The sequence below is a fragment of the Cherax quadricarinatus genome, chromosome 14 (assembly GCF_038502225.1).
Source record: "Cherax quadricarinatus isolate ZL_2023a chromosome 14, ASM3850222v1, whole genome shotgun sequence".
NCBI lineage: Eukaryota > Metazoa > Arthropoda > Malacostraca > Decapoda > Parastacidae > Cherax > Cherax quadricarinatus.
The window spans coordinates 19158627-19175339 of NC_091305.1; the positions used below are offsets into that span (position 1 = coordinate 19158627).

The 16713-nt window shown below is 38.7% G+C and overlaps 1 protein-coding gene across 7 annotated transcripts in view; it reads left to right on the forward strand.

Moving 5' to 3' along the window:
- Positions 1–16713, forward strand: part of mRpL9 (mitochondrial ribosomal protein L9) — a 66889-nt gene that overhangs the window by 17381 nt on the left and 32795 nt on the right. For 5 of the 7 annotated variants that reach the window (XM_053786892.2, XM_053786883.2, XM_070084890.1 and 2 more), the window contains one exon: positions 3195–3338. In XM_053786892.2, the coding sequence (XP_053642867.1) occupies positions 3195–3338 (144 nt within the window). Of the gene's footprint in view, positions 1–1162; positions 1303–1373; positions 1530–3194; positions 3339–16713 lie in introns of those variants that run through there. The other 2 variants (XM_053786906.2, XM_053786900.2) reach the window with 2 other exon arrangements.

The following is a 16713-nucleotide window of genomic DNA, read 5'->3' on the forward strand; positions in this document are numbered from 1 at the left end:
GGGTCCCTGACACTAAGTTGTCTCTTAGCTTATTCATGGTGCCACTTATTTTCATTGGGGGAATGTTACTCTGGCTGCTAAGTCTTAAATAATAATACTAATAATAAATCTTTGTATCTACAAGTACATGTACATGTACAAGGTATACACGCCTAGCTGACATCAATGACATACTATATAAAAAGCCGCTTGTTATGCAGAGCATTTCGGGCAAATTAGGTCAGTTTTGTCTCCAGGATGCGACCCACACCAGTCGACTAACACCCAGGTACGCACTACTGCTATGAACATGGACAGCAGGTGTCTTAAGGGAACACGTCCTAATGTTTCCACCAGTATTGGGGATCGAACCACAGACCTCAGTGTGTGAGCTGGGCGCACTAGGGAGTGATTTCCATGTGAAGATCTTGGATTAGTCCCTCGATGATTTTCCATGTGTAAATTATGAGGTATCTTTTTCGTCTGTGTTCCAAGGAGTACAGGTCAAGGGACTTCAAACTTTGGAGGAAGAAAAAAAATCAGGCACCTTCTTATTGTTTCTCCTTTGGGGATACGTAATGAGTCACAGTGATTGGCTTTATTGGGTTATCCTGGCTTATAACCCATCGGGGGTAATATAATCAAAATAAAGCCGTTTTCTCCCCTTTTCCTACGAAAATCTTGAAAGAAAAAATTTAGGCATCCAGACCACGGTACGGGTGGGGATTGAACTAAATGCGAGTGAATCGTAAAACTCCAGACCGACGCGCTAGCTACTTATTGCAGCCAGCTGGCCCAGTGGCTAATGCGTCGGGCTTTTCTTTTACAAACCACCGCGAGTTCAATTCCCACCCGTACCGTGGTTCGTTTGCAATCGTGTCGTTACGACTTTTTTAAGCCTCCAGGAATGCCATTAAAGTGCTATTATAATACATGAAATGAGCTCAGATAGTATAATAGTTCTTAGCTTGTAAAATAAACTGTATAAAGCAAAAGTATCCGTATAATGCGATGCATCTAATAATGATATCAAATAAAAAAAAATTGAACCTGTTGACTGATAGATAAACAGGATCATTTAGAGACGCCCTAAGCCATCGTTAATGACACGATATCTGTAACTTTTTTTATTGAACCCACAAATTTCATCGGCCAGATGAATGAGCTGTTACATGACGATATTATAAACTATTTCATAACCCGTAGCAACCAGGTGTGGGAATTATGAGGCTTCGGTAAGCCTCCACCAACTCCAGGGTTCTGGAGCTGAGGTTTACACGGCTCCTCAAGCACTTATCACCCTTAACACCAACAATAACAAAGGTTGTTAAGTGTGTTTTGCTTGTTAAAAATCTAGATTTATAGCAGAAACCACGCGTAAACTTCTAGTATCGACAAAAAAATAATCTCAAAAACAATAGGACATTTCAGGAAGATTTTTTTTTTTATAGAAGTGAGGGTAATGTTGACAAATTGAGGGAAATGGATACCGGTGTGTTCGCTTAGGACACCTTTGTTTAAGGTGTTTCCACCCACGATTTTTAGTGTATGTAAGTAAGCAAGTTTATTCAGGTATACACAAATACAGTTACATAGAATTATCATACATAGCAGCATATGTGTAGAGAACCTAGGATAACCCAAAAAAGTCAGACAGAGTGACTTATTTCCATTGGGGTCCTTTTCTGATTTTCTTGGATTATCCTAGGTAATCTATACATATGCTGCTATGTATGATAATTTATGTAACTGTATTTATGTGTACCTATATCTGAATAAACTTATTTAAGGACTGACACGTCTTCATTGAAGGTATTATTGAAAGCATTAGTGTCCATTTTCCCAATAAGGGTAATGTTAATTTTTTTTTATCGGTGATTGGTTTATGAAATGATTCATCTTAGGTTAAATCTCATATCATGTGTTCCCTCAACAATGATATTTTTTTTAATTTGTGGTGTGTATGCAAAGCCTACTTAATGCCTGGAGTATACCTGGAGAGGGTTCCAGGGGTCAGATAAGATAAGAAGATAAGATTTTGTTCGGATTTTTAACCCCGGAGGGTTAGCCACCCAGGATAACCCAAGAAAGTCAGTGCGTCATCGAGGACTGTCTAACTTATTTCCATTGGGGTCCTTAATCTTGTCCCCCAGGATGCAACCCACACCAGTCGACTAACACCCAGGTACCTATTTGCTGCTAGGTGAACAGGACAATAGGTGTAAGGAAACGTGTCGGAATTTCCACCCGCCGGGAATCGAACCCGGGCCCTCCGTGTGTGAAGCGGGAGCTTTAGCCATCAGACCACCGGGCCCGGCCCCTGTGGCCCGGTCTGTGACCTGGCCTCATGATGGATCAGGGCCTGATCAACCAATGGAAATAAGTCACTCCGTCTGACTTTGTTGGGTTATCCTAGGTTCTCTACCCACATGCTCCCCTCAAGGAAGGTTCCTTGATGTTGGTGAGGGGCTCTTGATTTAGGGAATTGGATCTGTGCTCCAGTTCCCCGAATTAAGCCTGAATGCCTTCCACATCCCCCCCAGGCGCTGTATAATCCTCCGGGTTTAGTGCTTCCCCCTTGATTATAATAATAATAATAATACCCACATGCTGCTATGTAAGATAATCTATGTAACTGTAGTTGTGTATATGTACCTGAATAAACTTACTGTTACTGTTGGCTGCACACAACCCGATGTACGAACCACAGCCTGGCTGGTCAGGTACTGACTTTAGGTGCTTGTACAGTGCCTTCTTGAAGACAGCCAGGGGTCTATTGGTAATCCCCCTTATGTATGCTGGGAAGCAGTTGAACAGTCTTGGGCCCCTGACACTTAATGTATTGTCTCTTATTGTGCTAGTGGTACTCCTGCTTTTCATTGGGGGGGATGTTGCATTGTCTACCGAATCTTTTGCTTTCATAGGGAGTGATTTTTGCATGCAAGTTTGGTACTAATCCCTCTAGGATTTTCCAAATGTATATAATCATGTATCTCTCCCACCTACATTCTAGGGAGTACAGGTTTATCTCAGTTACTTTTATTTACTAACTAACATTTATATTTTTGGAATGAGAGTTTAGTGAAAGACTAAATTACAGAATTTGAAGCATGAAAATATTTTTATAATATATAGGGTAATTTATCAATAAAGTGCATATTCACTATTTTTTTTTCTTTAAATTAATTTGATATAATGATTTACATACCTTTCAGATGCTTCGTTCAGGGCTGCAGGGTCTGGCTGGTCTTCACCTGAGCTGCCCAGCTTGGGCTGTATCCCGAGCAGCTCCAAGAACATTGATTGGCAGTCATGTGGAGAATAAAGCGTGTGCTGGTCCTCTGCTTCAGCAAGTTCGAGTCAGTCACTATAATTTTCTTTGGTTTTGGCATTCACTGCAGTAATTATTTAAGTAATGTGAGCTATTCGCTTATAGAAGTCATTAGTTCAAAAATTATGTATAGAATAAACAGCATTTCATTCTAAATTTCCATGAGGAAGATAAACTTTTCATATTAAGAGAATGAGAAATTTCATTTATACAAAACATGAAAACTTGTTGTTTCTTTGTATTTTTATATTTTAATGCAGCTTGACTTTTTTTTTTTTTTGACATATTTTACATATTTGTATTTACTCTGCAGGGAGAAAGTAAATTGCCAGAAACAAAGGACTAATTACCCCGTTTTTTCTGCATGTACAGTAATAATCATAAAAAAAAGAAGGAAATTTTAAAGTTGAGTTCTTTAGCTGTACATTGTTGCAATAAGGAAGTTAAGAAAGGATTATTGTTGGTGTTATGAATGAAAATGAGCTAAAATGGTTAGCATAATTTGAATAGGAAGGAGTTTAGGAAGTTACATTGAGTATATTAGATGAAATTTTGAGTGAACTTCAGTACTGTAGACACAAAAAGGTAAGGATGTAATATTTGAAGAGTCTTATGGTTTAGAATGAAAGTAGATAATGGCATATACAGTGGAACCTCCACTAACGAGTTTAACCCTTTCAGGGTCCAAAGACCAAATTTCAAAGTGTGCACCAGTGTCCAAGAATTTTCAAAAAATAATTTTGTTATTTTTTCTTATGAAATGGTAGAGAATCTTTTTTTGAAGGTAATAAAACAAAAAGTACGAAATTTGATGGAAAATTGACAAAATTATGCTCTCGCGAATTTTGATGTGTCAGCAATATTTACGCATCAGCGATTTTGCCGACTTTGACTCCCATTTTAGGCCAATTATATTGCTCCAGTTGGCCAAATTCTTAGCTATTTCACTAATATTACTTCTATTCTATCGATTGAGCACAAGAAATCGCCAAGTCAACCATTTCAACTATAAAATAAAGTGATCGGAAATTGGTAATTTGGCCAATTTAATGCAAAGTTCAAAATATTCTAATTTCAAAATAGGGTCCAGAGTAAACAATGCAGGCATTCCTGGCACTAAACTAACATTTCTTCTGTTCATTAGTTACATTTTCAGGCTTTACAAATGAATTCCATTTTGATTTTTTATTCACATAATGAATTTTTATTCAAACCAAAAAATAGAAGATTTACTGTTATGCAATACGTACTGTAATGATTGTATAAATAATATCACCACCTTTGTGAACATATATTAGACCCACCAGCTGGTGAGTATTAGACGTGTGAGATCATTTGTTTACTCTTGAACATCGGCAAAAATTTAACATTTCTGCTATTTTGAGTTCAGTTTCAACTCATTTCCATTACTAAAACCAATCAAGGTCATCTCTATTTCTGTAATATATCTTCCATTCTATCAAATGAGACTAAGAAATAGCAGATACAACTATGAAAAACATACAAAAAAACACTGCAAAGTTCCTGCTTTAATCGAAAATTAGTCTCAGTTTTTTTCTCTCATTATTTACTATGTGCTGCAGGATTTGTTTTATTGGTGCACACATACCACATAGATGTAGTATTCTCTCATATCTAGGCCCAAATTTACCGCTCACAGCTTATCAGAGTGAGCTGAGCTCATGGCATAAATCTATGGTTTGGACCCTCAACGTATAGCCGTAGATCTACGGCACGGTCTCTCAAAGGGTTAATCCATTCCGTAACCTTGCTCACATCTGGATTTGCTCATTTGCAGAGTCAGTTTTCCTCATTTAAATTAATTGAAATGGAATTAATTCGTTCCAGTGGAATTCCAGACACTATAAAATAGTACATGTACTTCAATAATTTCCCTAATACGTATCAACTCTACGGTTTATTTATCTATCACAATTCATCTAATGACATAATTAGCAATATAAATAACATAGAAACCTGATATATACTCTAGAATGAATAAAATACAGTGGACCCTTGGTTTTCGTCGATCTTCGTTATTGTCGATTTTAGTTTTCGCTGACTTTTTCCGTCAATTTTTTGGCTTTGGTTTTCATTGATTACCTCTGTTTTTGTCAATTACCTCCATTTTCATCGATCGTACGGAACTTGTCTAGTCCCCAGCGCACAGACAAAGCCGCCTCCCTCACGCATTCTCAGCCAGTGTAGTGTTGTTGCTCGGTCAGTGAACATATCCTGCCAGGTCATACGAAACATTTCATAATAATCTATTGTTTTTGCCACTTGTTTATTGTGTGTGACTGCTAAATAAGCGACCATGGCCCCAAAGAAAGCTCCTAGTGCCACTGCTTTGGTAAAGAAAGTGAGGAACACTGTAGAACTGAAAAAAGAAATCCTAAGAAAATATGATAGTAGCATATGCATTGCTGAACTCAGCAGGATGTACGGGAAGTCACCATTAACAATCAGCTCCATTGTGACAGAGGAAAGAAATCATGGAAGCTGATGTTGCGAAAGGGGTGAATGCAATAACCAAACAGAGATCCCAAACAATTGAAGAAGTGGAGAAACTGTTGTTGGTGTGGCTCATAAGAACATAAGAAAGAAGGAACACTGCAACAGGCCTACTGACCCATGCGGAGCAGGTCCATGTCCCTCCCCCCCTGATTAGCCCAATTCAATTCAATTCAATTCAAAGTTTATTCTCTATAAGGATTACAATGCTGAGTTTACAGAATTTGGTTATTGTGTGGTTTACATGTAGTAAAATAATAATTACACAGTGTACCACTAGAACACCTAGCATGGCTAGGCATTTCGGGCAGACTTAGATTAAATCTTAAGTTTAAAATATTACAAAATTATGAGGTAAGTTGGTATTATGGCTAAGTGAGTAAATACTAGTTTGTGAGTTTAGCAATGTGAATGCTTTTGTTTTGGCACTATACATAGTTTCAGTATTGGAGTATCACAGGCCAACGTATGACTAGTTAAGATTCATTATTTTAAGATTGAGATTGATATTTCTGTTTATGGTCAAATGGGTGAGTGAGTGTAAGTGTGAACCACCAGGTGGTATTCGTGTAATTAGTTGACAGGGTGTATCAGGGAGATAAGATGTTTTCTGATGGTAGTTTTGAAGGTGATGAATGTGTCTGCAGTTCTAGAGTTTTCAGGTAGGGTGTTCCAGATTTTAGGGCCTTTGACATACATTGAATTTTTGTAAAGGTTTAGTCGGACACGGGGAATGTCATAGAGATGTTTGTGTCTGGTGTTATGCCTGTGGGTTCTGTCACAACTATCAAGAAAGCGTTTTAGGTCAAGGTTAATATTGGAATTTAAGGTCCTGTAGATGTAGATTGCACAGTAGTAAGTGTGGATGTACTGAACAGGGAGTAAGTTTAGATCTATGAAGAGTGGGGGGGTGTGTTGCCAGGGATGGGATTTAGTGATTATTCTTACTGCGGCTTTTTGTTGGGTTATTATTGGCTTTAGGTGTGTTGCTGCAGTTGAACCCCAAGCACAGATAGCATAGGTGAGGTATGGATATACAAGTGAATGGTATAGTGTGAGAAGGGCAGTTTGTGGCACGTAGTATCGTATCTTGGAGAGGATCCCAACCGTTTTGGATACTTTTTTGGTTATGTGTTGGATATGGGTGCTGAAATTCAGGTTGTTGTCGAGGTTGCAAAAGGAGTGAATGCAATAACCAAACAGAGATCCCAAACAATTGAAGAAGTGGAGAAACTGTTGTTGGTGTGGCTCATAAGAACATAAGAAAGAAGGAACACTGCAACAGGCCTACTGACCCATGCGGAGCATGGGTCAGTGCCCACCCAGTCTGGTCACCTCCACTCAAGGAAGGAGCACGGCATAAGACCCAGCAGCACAAGCTAGTCAGGTCCAACTCACACCCACCCACACCCACTCTTGTATTTATCTAACCTATTTTTAAAACTACACAACGTTTTAGCCTGAATAACTGTACTCAGGAGTTTGTCCCACTCATCCACAACTCTATTACTAAACCAGTGCTTTCCTATATCCTTCCCGAATCTGAATTTTTCCAACTTGAAACCATTGCTGCGAGTCCTGACTGGAAATTTCAGCACGCTATTTACATCCCCTTTATTTATTCCTGTTTTCCATTTATACACCTTGATCACATCCCCCCCTAATTCTACGCCTTTCGAGAGAGTGCAGATTCAGGGCCCTCAGTCTATCTTCATAGGGAAGATTTCTGCTACATGGGATCATCTTTGTCATCCTCCTCTGTATGTTTTCCAGAGCATTTATATCCATTCTGTAATACGGTGACCAGAACTGAGCAGCATAGTCTAAATGAGGTCTAACCAAGGATATATAGAGTTGAAGAACAACCTGAGGACTTCTATTATTTATATTTCTAGATATGAAGCCAGTTAGCAGAAGATAGTGTTGTGCAGTCCATTATTTGTGAAAAGGCAAGGCAGGTGCATGAGGATCTCATAAAGAAACTGCCTGAAACAAGTGGTAATGAAAGTGAATTCAAGGCCAGCAAAGGCTGGTTCAAAAATTTCAAGAAGCGAAGTGGCATACAGTGTTGTAAGGCATGGTGAGGGTGCCAGTTCAGACAAACAAACGGCTGAAAAATTTGTGCTGGAATTCAAATGTTCTGTAGAGCCTGAAAAATTCTAACCCCAACAAGTGTTCGGTTGTGACAAAACAGGCCTCTTTTGGAAGAAAATGCCAAAGAGGACCTACATCATGCAGGAGGAAATGGCACACCCAGGACACAATCGTATGAAAGACAGGCTAACTCTTCTGTTGTGTGGTAATGAAGCCTTTACTCGTGTATCACTCTGAAAATCCCAGAGTGTTCAAGAAAAATATTGTTGTCAAGAGTAAATTGTGTGTGATGTGGAAGGCAAACAGTAGGGCCATGGGTCATAAGGGAAATTTTCCTGAAATGGTTTAATGAAGTGTTTAGCCTCAGTGTGACAAAATACCTCCTGGATAAGAAATAAGGCACTCCAGTGCCTCCTGTTAATGGACAATGCTCCTGCTCATCCTTCAGAATTGGAAGACTAATTGTCTGAGGAATTCAGTTTTGTAGCAGTGAAGTTTTTGCTTTCTGACACCACTCCTCTCCTCCAGCCCATGGACCAGCAGATTATTGCAAACTTCAAAAAACTGTACACCAAAGTAATGTTTCAAAGGTGCTTTGACATAACCTCAGACTCTGAATTGACCCTAAGAGAGTTCTGGAGGAATCACTTCAATATCTTCCACTGCATAGGCTTTATAGATAAGACTTGGCAGGGAGTAACTTCCAGGACGATGAACTCTGCTTGGAGAAAATTGTGGCAAGATTTTGTCCAAAAGAAGGGTTTTGGAGGGTTCGAGGCTGACCCTGTCGACCCTACACCTGTTGTGCAATCAATTGTGGCATTGGGGAATTCCAAGGGGCTGGATGTGAGTTTGGAGGATGTGGAAGAGTTGGTGGAGGACCACAGTGAAGAGCTAACCACTGATGAGCTGCACTGCAGCTGAGGAAATTTCTTCTTCTTCAGAGGAGGAAGAGAGATGGAAGAAGGTGCCTTCTTCAAAGATTAAGGAGATTTGTGCAATGTGGACTAGGGTGCATTCATTTGTGGAGGAACATTACCCTGAGAAAGCTGTTGTAGTCTGTGATGGCGACTTTTACAATGACAATGCCGTGTCCCACTTTAAGCAAATCTTAAAGAGACACCAGAAACAGACCTTTCTGGACAGATATTTTGTGCGACAGGGATCCAGTGACTCAACCTGGTCCTAGTGACAGTAAAAAACAAAGGGGAATAGTGACCCCAGATAAATACTTGGTACCTAGAGTCCTTATGGAAGGGGATTCCCCTTCCAAACAATAGCCTACTTCCTTCTCCCTCCCTGCCTTCCTTTCAGGAACAACAGCCTTCAATAAATGTAAGTGTCATGCTTAATATTCATTCTTTTGTGCATGTAAATGTATATTTAAGGTAATAAAAATTTTTTTGTTGATACTTCTGGGTGTCTGGAACGGATTAATTCCATTTCCATTATTTTTGATGGGGAAAATGGTTTCTGTTTTGGCCGATGGCTCTGGAATGGACTAAACATGAAAACCAAGGGTCCACTGTATGTTATTATATATGTGGCGTTGTTGGTGGCCAACGATAATTTGTCTGGAGACTTGACAAAATACTCCTTGAATATTTCGCTGTCATCAACTCTACAGCTTATTTATCTATCACAATTCATCTAATATGACATAATAAACAATATAAATAACATAGAAACCTGATATATACTCTTGAATGATTAAAATATGTCATTATGTGACAAGTGGAGGCTGCCATAACCGCTCCAGCATTGTTGTGGTAAACACAACGATCTAGTGACAGCCTTTTGAAGCCGTCTGTTATTATAATTATTATTATATAGTACACTATTATTATTATACATGTATTATTATTATATGTACAATGGTCCCTCGTTTATCGTAATTAATCCTTTTCTGGAGGAGGTGTTACTATTATCGAAATCTACGATTTTCGAATCAATTTTCCCCATAAGAAATAATGTAAATACAATTAATCTGTTCCTGACACCCAGAAGTATTAAAACAAAAATTTTTTTTACATGAAATATAGATGTAGTACATAAACAATACAATGGGACATGATGAATGAAACATTAACAGCATAACACTTACCTTTATTGGAGTTCCTTCTTAGTGTATGGAAGACTGGAGGAGGAGAGAGATTGGATTATTTACAGTTTGGAAGGGGAATCCCCTTCCATCAACACCTCAGGTACCAATTGCTTTTCTGGGGTTACTTCTCTTCCCTGTTTCTTAATACCACTAGGACCAGCTTGAGAGACACTGGAGTCCTGTCTCGCAAAATAACTGTCCAAAGAGCTCTGTTTCTGGCGTCTCTTTAACACTTCCCTAAAATGGGCCAAGACTTTGTCACTGTACATGTTGCCAACATGGCTTGCAACAGCCTTGTCAGGGTAATGTTTCTCCATAAATCTTTCCATCTTACCCCACATTTCAAAAATCTCCTTAATTTCTGAAGGCACCTTCTTCCATCTCTCTTCCTCCTCCTCTGCAGTAAGATTCTGAGCTGCGATCTGTTGCTCTTCCTGCTGAAGCTCTTGCAACTCCTCAGTGGTGAGCTCTTCATTGTGGTCTTCCACCAACTCTTCCACACCCTTCCAACTCACATCCAACCCCATGGAACTCCCCAGTGCCACAATAGATTTAACAACAGACATAGGCTCATCAGGGTCAGCCCCAAACCCTTCAAAATCCCTCTTGTTGACACAATCTGGCCACAATTTTCTCCAAGCAGAGTTCAAAGTCCTGGTAGTCACTCCCTCCCAAGCCGTACCTATAAGGGTTATACAATGGAGGATGCTGAAGTGTTCTCTCCAAAAATATCTTAGGATCAAGTGAGTGTCTGGGGTCACATTCAACCACCTTCGAAACATTGCTTTGGTGTAGAGTTTTTTAAATTAGGTCATCCAAGTTTGGAGGATGAGCAGGTGCATTGTCCGTTACCAGCAGGCACTTGAGATCCAATTTCTTTTCCAGGAGGTAATTCTTCACACGAGGGCCAAACACTTCATTGAACCACTCGACGAAAATGTCCCTCGTGACCCATGCCTTACTATTAAATTTCCAAAACACACACAATTTACTCTTCATAACATTGTTTTTCCTGAACAGTCTGGGATTTTCAGAATGGTACACAAGTAACGGCTTCACTTTGAAATCCTCACTAGCATTAGCACAGAACATGAGCGTCAGCCTGTCTTTCATAGGCTTGTGTCCTGGCAGTGCCTTTTCCTCCTGTGTAATGTAGGTCCTCTTTGGCATTTTCTTCCAAAAGAGGCCTGTTTCGTCACAATTGAACACTATTTCAGGTTTCAGTCCTTCAGCCTCTAAGTACTCCTTGAATTCATGCACATATTTTTCAGCCGCTTTGTGGTCCGAACTGGCAGCCTCACCATGCCTTACCACACTGTGTATGCCACTACGGTTCTTAAATCTCTCAAACCAACTTTTGCTGGCCTTAAATTCACTCACATCACCACTATTTGCAGGCAATTTCTTTACCAGATTGTCGTGCAACTGCCTAGCCTTTTCACAAATAATCGATGTTATAAGACTATCTCCTGCTAATTGTTTCTTGTTTATCCACACCAATGATAACCTCTCAACCTCTTTGAGTACTGGTGATCTCATTTTTGTCAGCATATTTACCCTTTTTGAAACAACAGCGTCCTTGATTTCCTTTTTCTTGGCCACGATGGAACATATGGTTGTATAGGGTTTATTACACATCCTGGCCAGTTCGGCCACACTTATGCCACTTTCATATTGTTCAATGATGTTTTTCTTAAATTCAATCGTATTTCTCACCTTTTTTACCAAAGGCTTGGCACTAGGAGCTTTCTTTGGAGCCATGGTAGCTTATTTAGTACATACTTGCAAGCACTAAAATGAATGGAATATTATGCCACACTGGCTGGGTAGGGAGGCCGCCCCGGCTTACAGCGTGTGTACACGTCCCGGACGAACTACTATTCGTGAGTCAATCTACAATTAGCGAGCCCATGTTTTTACGAAAATATCGCTATGATTTTTTAAATTTACGACTCGAGCCCTACGATTATCGAGGGACCACTGTATTAGTATATTATTATATTATTATATTATTATTATTATTATTATTATTATTATTATTATTATTATTATTATTATTATATGTATTATTATTATTATATGTATTATTATTATTATTATTACAATATAAATAATTTAGAATTTTTATTCTCACAAGAAATAGAAGATTTACTGTTATACAGACTACTGTATTATTGTAATAATTGTATAAATAATATCAATCCATTCATGACTGCATATTGGAATGGAGGTGACGTCATTTGTTTACTCTTGAACATCTGCAAAAATAGAACATTTCTGCTACTTTGAGCTCATTTTCAAGGTACTTTTCATCATGAAACCATTCAAAATCATATCTATTTCTGTAATATATCTTCCATTCTATCAAATGAGACCAAAAAAACGAGAATGCAACCATAAAAATCATACGAAAATACCGCTAAGGGGCGGCTAATTCCTGATTTTTTTCATTTTTGGTGTACGTTAAGAAGCATTTTTCCATCATACATTGCCCAAGTTTCAATAAGATAGCCCAACTAACAAATGAGATCCAATTCCTTAGATCAAGAGCAAGAGCCCCTAACCAGCGTCAAGGAACCTCCTTTGAGGCCCGCTCGCTTATGGAAATTTTGCTCGTGTATGGAAGCAAAAAATCGCACGTGAATGTGCTCGCAAGTGGAGGTTCCACTGTATTAGACTGGATGGTAAAGAACTGTATTGTGATGAATTTTGGAAGGTGTTAAGTTATTGTTTAGGGGATTTAAAACTAAGGTTTTTAATTATCTTGAGTGACTGTAATGTAAATGTGGCAGACACCATAGCAGAAAGTCTAGCAGGAATATTTAGAGTGCTGGAGTTAATGACAGTGAGAAAGCCTTCAATTCAATTTTGAATGAGATTTAGTAACAGGCAATATACGCATTTGCTTCAAGAAATAAAATAAGTTTATGGAAGATGAGAAAAATCTAGGAAATGAAAGACTGGATATCAGATTGGAAGGAGGGAATATGGAGGAAGTGAATACGTATATTCAAATATGTATCTTGGAGTAGATCTGTCAGCAGATGAGATGAAAGATGAAGCGAACCATAGAATCATTCAGCGTGTGGGAAAAAAAAATGTCAGTGTGGCATTGAGGCCTCTGTGGAGACAAAGAACTTTATCCATGGAGGCAAATACAGAGATGTACTAGAGTATAGCGAGACCAACATAGTCATATATGGGTGTGAAGCAATGGGTTTAAATGGGAAAAGGAGGCTGGAGGCAGTGATGATGTTGAGGACAGTGCATGGTGTGAATATGATGCAAAGTAATTATATGTACAGTTCAGGACATTTATTAAAGGAAACGTTTTGCCACGAGTGGCTTCTTCAGTCCTAATACAGAGAAAACTAAGAAAACGTATATATATAGTGGCAGGAGTCAGGTGAGGTGACGTGTGGGTAGAGGTGGTAGTAGTAGTACCCGCGCGTCACCTCACCTGACTCCTGCCACTATATATATACGTTTTCTTAGTTTTCTCTGTATTAGGACTGAAGAAGCCACTCGTGGCGAAACGTTTCCTTTAATAAATGTCCTGAACTGTACATAAGTGTCTTTTTCCACATCTTGTCGGTATCACCATACCATTTCCTCAAAGTAATTATAGCTTGTAGATTAGAAGGTGTGGGGGAGTCCCAGGTTTGGGATGTTGAGGTTGTTTTGACATTTAGAAAGGATGGAGCACAATAGGATGACTAGGTGGGTGTATATATTTGAGGTGGAGGGAATGAAGGGGGTATGGATTATCCCAGTAAAGGTTGAAAGGAGGTGGATAAAGGAGGTTTTGAATGCTAGGGGCTTGGATACCAACAGGCTTGTGTGAGCAAGTTGGATACCAACAGGCTTGTGGAGGCAAGTGGTTTTTATGACTTAACATACTGTTGAAGCACAAACTGGGTAACATACATGAAGTAATTCAGGAAAACTAGCTAGCCAAACTTGAGTCATGGAGGTGGTACATAAAGTGCCTGTGCTCTGAAGGAGAGGTAGGGATGTTGCAGCTCGGAGGACCATCTGAACTTTGTCAAAACACGTCTGGCAGGACTATGGTGAAAGTGTACTCTTTCAAATCACCCTGACTTGGTGGAAGGCAGCCAGTGTGTCAGGAAAATAGGAACCAGGTCAAGAAGGTACTTGACAGCCTGTTTCCCAACTTCTCTCACAGTGGTCACCCTGTACACTGAGAAGTTTATTCCATCAACGCTTGTTTTCTTCTATTGAATACAGTGGACCCTTGAATTTTGTAATCAATTTGTCCCAGAGAGTCTGATGAAAGGTGAAATTTACGAATGACGAAACCACTTTCCCCATACGAAATATAATGTAAATCCAATTAATCCATTCCAGACACCCAAAAGTATTAACAAAACATATTTTTCTTACATTAACCCTTTCAGGGTCCAAGGCCAAAATCTGAAGTGGTGCTCCAGTGTACAAGAAATTTTGAAAAAAAAAAAAAAAAAAGATTTTTTCTTACAGAATTAAAGAGTATATTTTTGTGAAGGTAATAAGACAAAAAAAAAATTTCTGATCAGTACTTACCGAGATACAGTGCCGAGAAGTTTACTCAAAATGACTGGGTGGCGGCAACATCGACAATTTCCACATACACGCATTACTTTATTTAACGTTTTTTTGTAGTTTTTTCTTTTCTTTTTCAAATTTTTTTCTTTTCCTACTAACATTTGGGGCCTGAGAGACCAATACTGTATATAATGTATATATATAAACTCACTGTATTGAACACAATAACCGCACTAAAGTTATCATATTATTGTTTACCACTTTTGTTTATTACAATAAACATGCACAAATCTTGTATAATACTAATTTTCTATCATATATTTACATATTTACAATCACTGGACATGGTTTTAGAACTGCTGGAGCTTGTGGAAGTCCTTGAAACAAGGCACCATGCACAGAGGTACCTTACATTCCTCGCACATTTATTTATTTATTTATTTATTTATTTAGAAATTTTAGCATACAAACAGAGGTACAAAAAATACAGGTAAGAGCAGCATGCCAAAGCCACTTATATGCATAGCATTACGGGCTGGCTTAAAATTAACTTAAGATTAACTAAGCAATGATGAAATCAGTGATAAGACATTATTGTAAACAGATAACTATAAAATACAAATGAGTATTACAAAGACAGGTCCTATGGTTGCATGCATTGCTGTTCATTCAGTAGAATGGAGTATTCTGTTAGGTAGTGTATTTAAAAAAAAATAACAAAGTTAGGTTTAACATTTGTGTGATATAATTGTGATTAACATTTAGGATATACAATTTATATGGTTCAGTTATTCAGTATTTATTTGGTTTTGAGTGAGTAAGTGAACTTTGAGAAGAGACTTGAATTTATAAACAGGTAGTGTTTCTTTTATATTTACAGGTAATGAATTCCAGATTTTAGGGCCTTTTATGTGCATTGAGTTTTTGCATAGCATGAGATGGACACGAGGAACATCAAAGAGTGATCTGTGCCTTGTATTATGGTCATGTGTTCTGTTGAGGTTGGCAAGGAGATGTTTGAGGGGAGGGTTAATATCAGAGTTAAGTGTTCTATGTATGTAATAAGTGCAATAATAAGTACGGATGTTTTGTATGGTGAGTAGGTTGAGTGTTTTGAATATTGGTGGAGTGTGCTGCCTGTAGTGAGAATTTGTTATCATTCTAACTGCAGCCTTCTGTTGGGTAATTAGTGGTCTGAGATGGTTAGTTGTTGTTGAGCCCCATGCACAAATTCCATAGGTGAGATAGGGGTAAATAAGAGAGTGATAAAGGGCCAGGAGGGCTGACTGTGGAACATAGTACCGTATCTTTGATAGTATGCCTACAGTCTTGGAAATTTTCTTAGAAATTTGTTGTATATGTGTATGAAATTTGAGTCTATTATCGAGGTGGATTCCTAAGAATTTTCCCTCTGTTAGCTTTGTGATAGGTGATCCGTTTATCGTTATGTTAAGAGGTACATCTGTAGCTCTGCTACCAAACTGAATGAAGTAGGTTTTGTCAATGTTTAGTGTAAGTTTGTTAGTCCTCATCCAGGTAGATATTTTCTGTAATTCGGTGTTTACAGTATTGGCTAGCATGACTGGGCTCGGGTGAGAGAAGACGTATGTGGTGTCATCTGCAAAAAGTGTGGGTTTGAGTAATTGCGAAGCATTTGGTAGGTCATTTATGTATAGGAGAAAGAGAAGAGGGCCAAGGACACTTCCCTGTGGGACACCAACTGTAATTGGTTGTGCGGAAGAGCTTGCCCCATTTGCGTACACATATTGGCTTCTGTTGCTGAGGTAAGACTTGAGGTAGTTGAGGGAGTGCCCTCTAATACCATAGTGTGACAATTTTTCGTGGAGCAAGTCATGGTCAACTGTATCAAAAGCTTTACATAAGTCAATGAAGATCCCCAGTGGGACTTCTTTTTTCTCTATTGCAGTGTATATATGTTCTAGCATGTGTATAATAGCATCATTAGTATTTTTATTAGGCCTGAATCCAAATTGGCAGGGGTTGAGAATGTTATGGGAGATGAGGTAGGAGTAGATTCGTTTATGAATTAATTTTTTGAAGATTTTTGAGAGAGGGTGTAAATTGGATATTGGCCTATAGTTATTCAACTCTGTTTGGTCTCCTCCTTTATGGATTGGGGTGACCC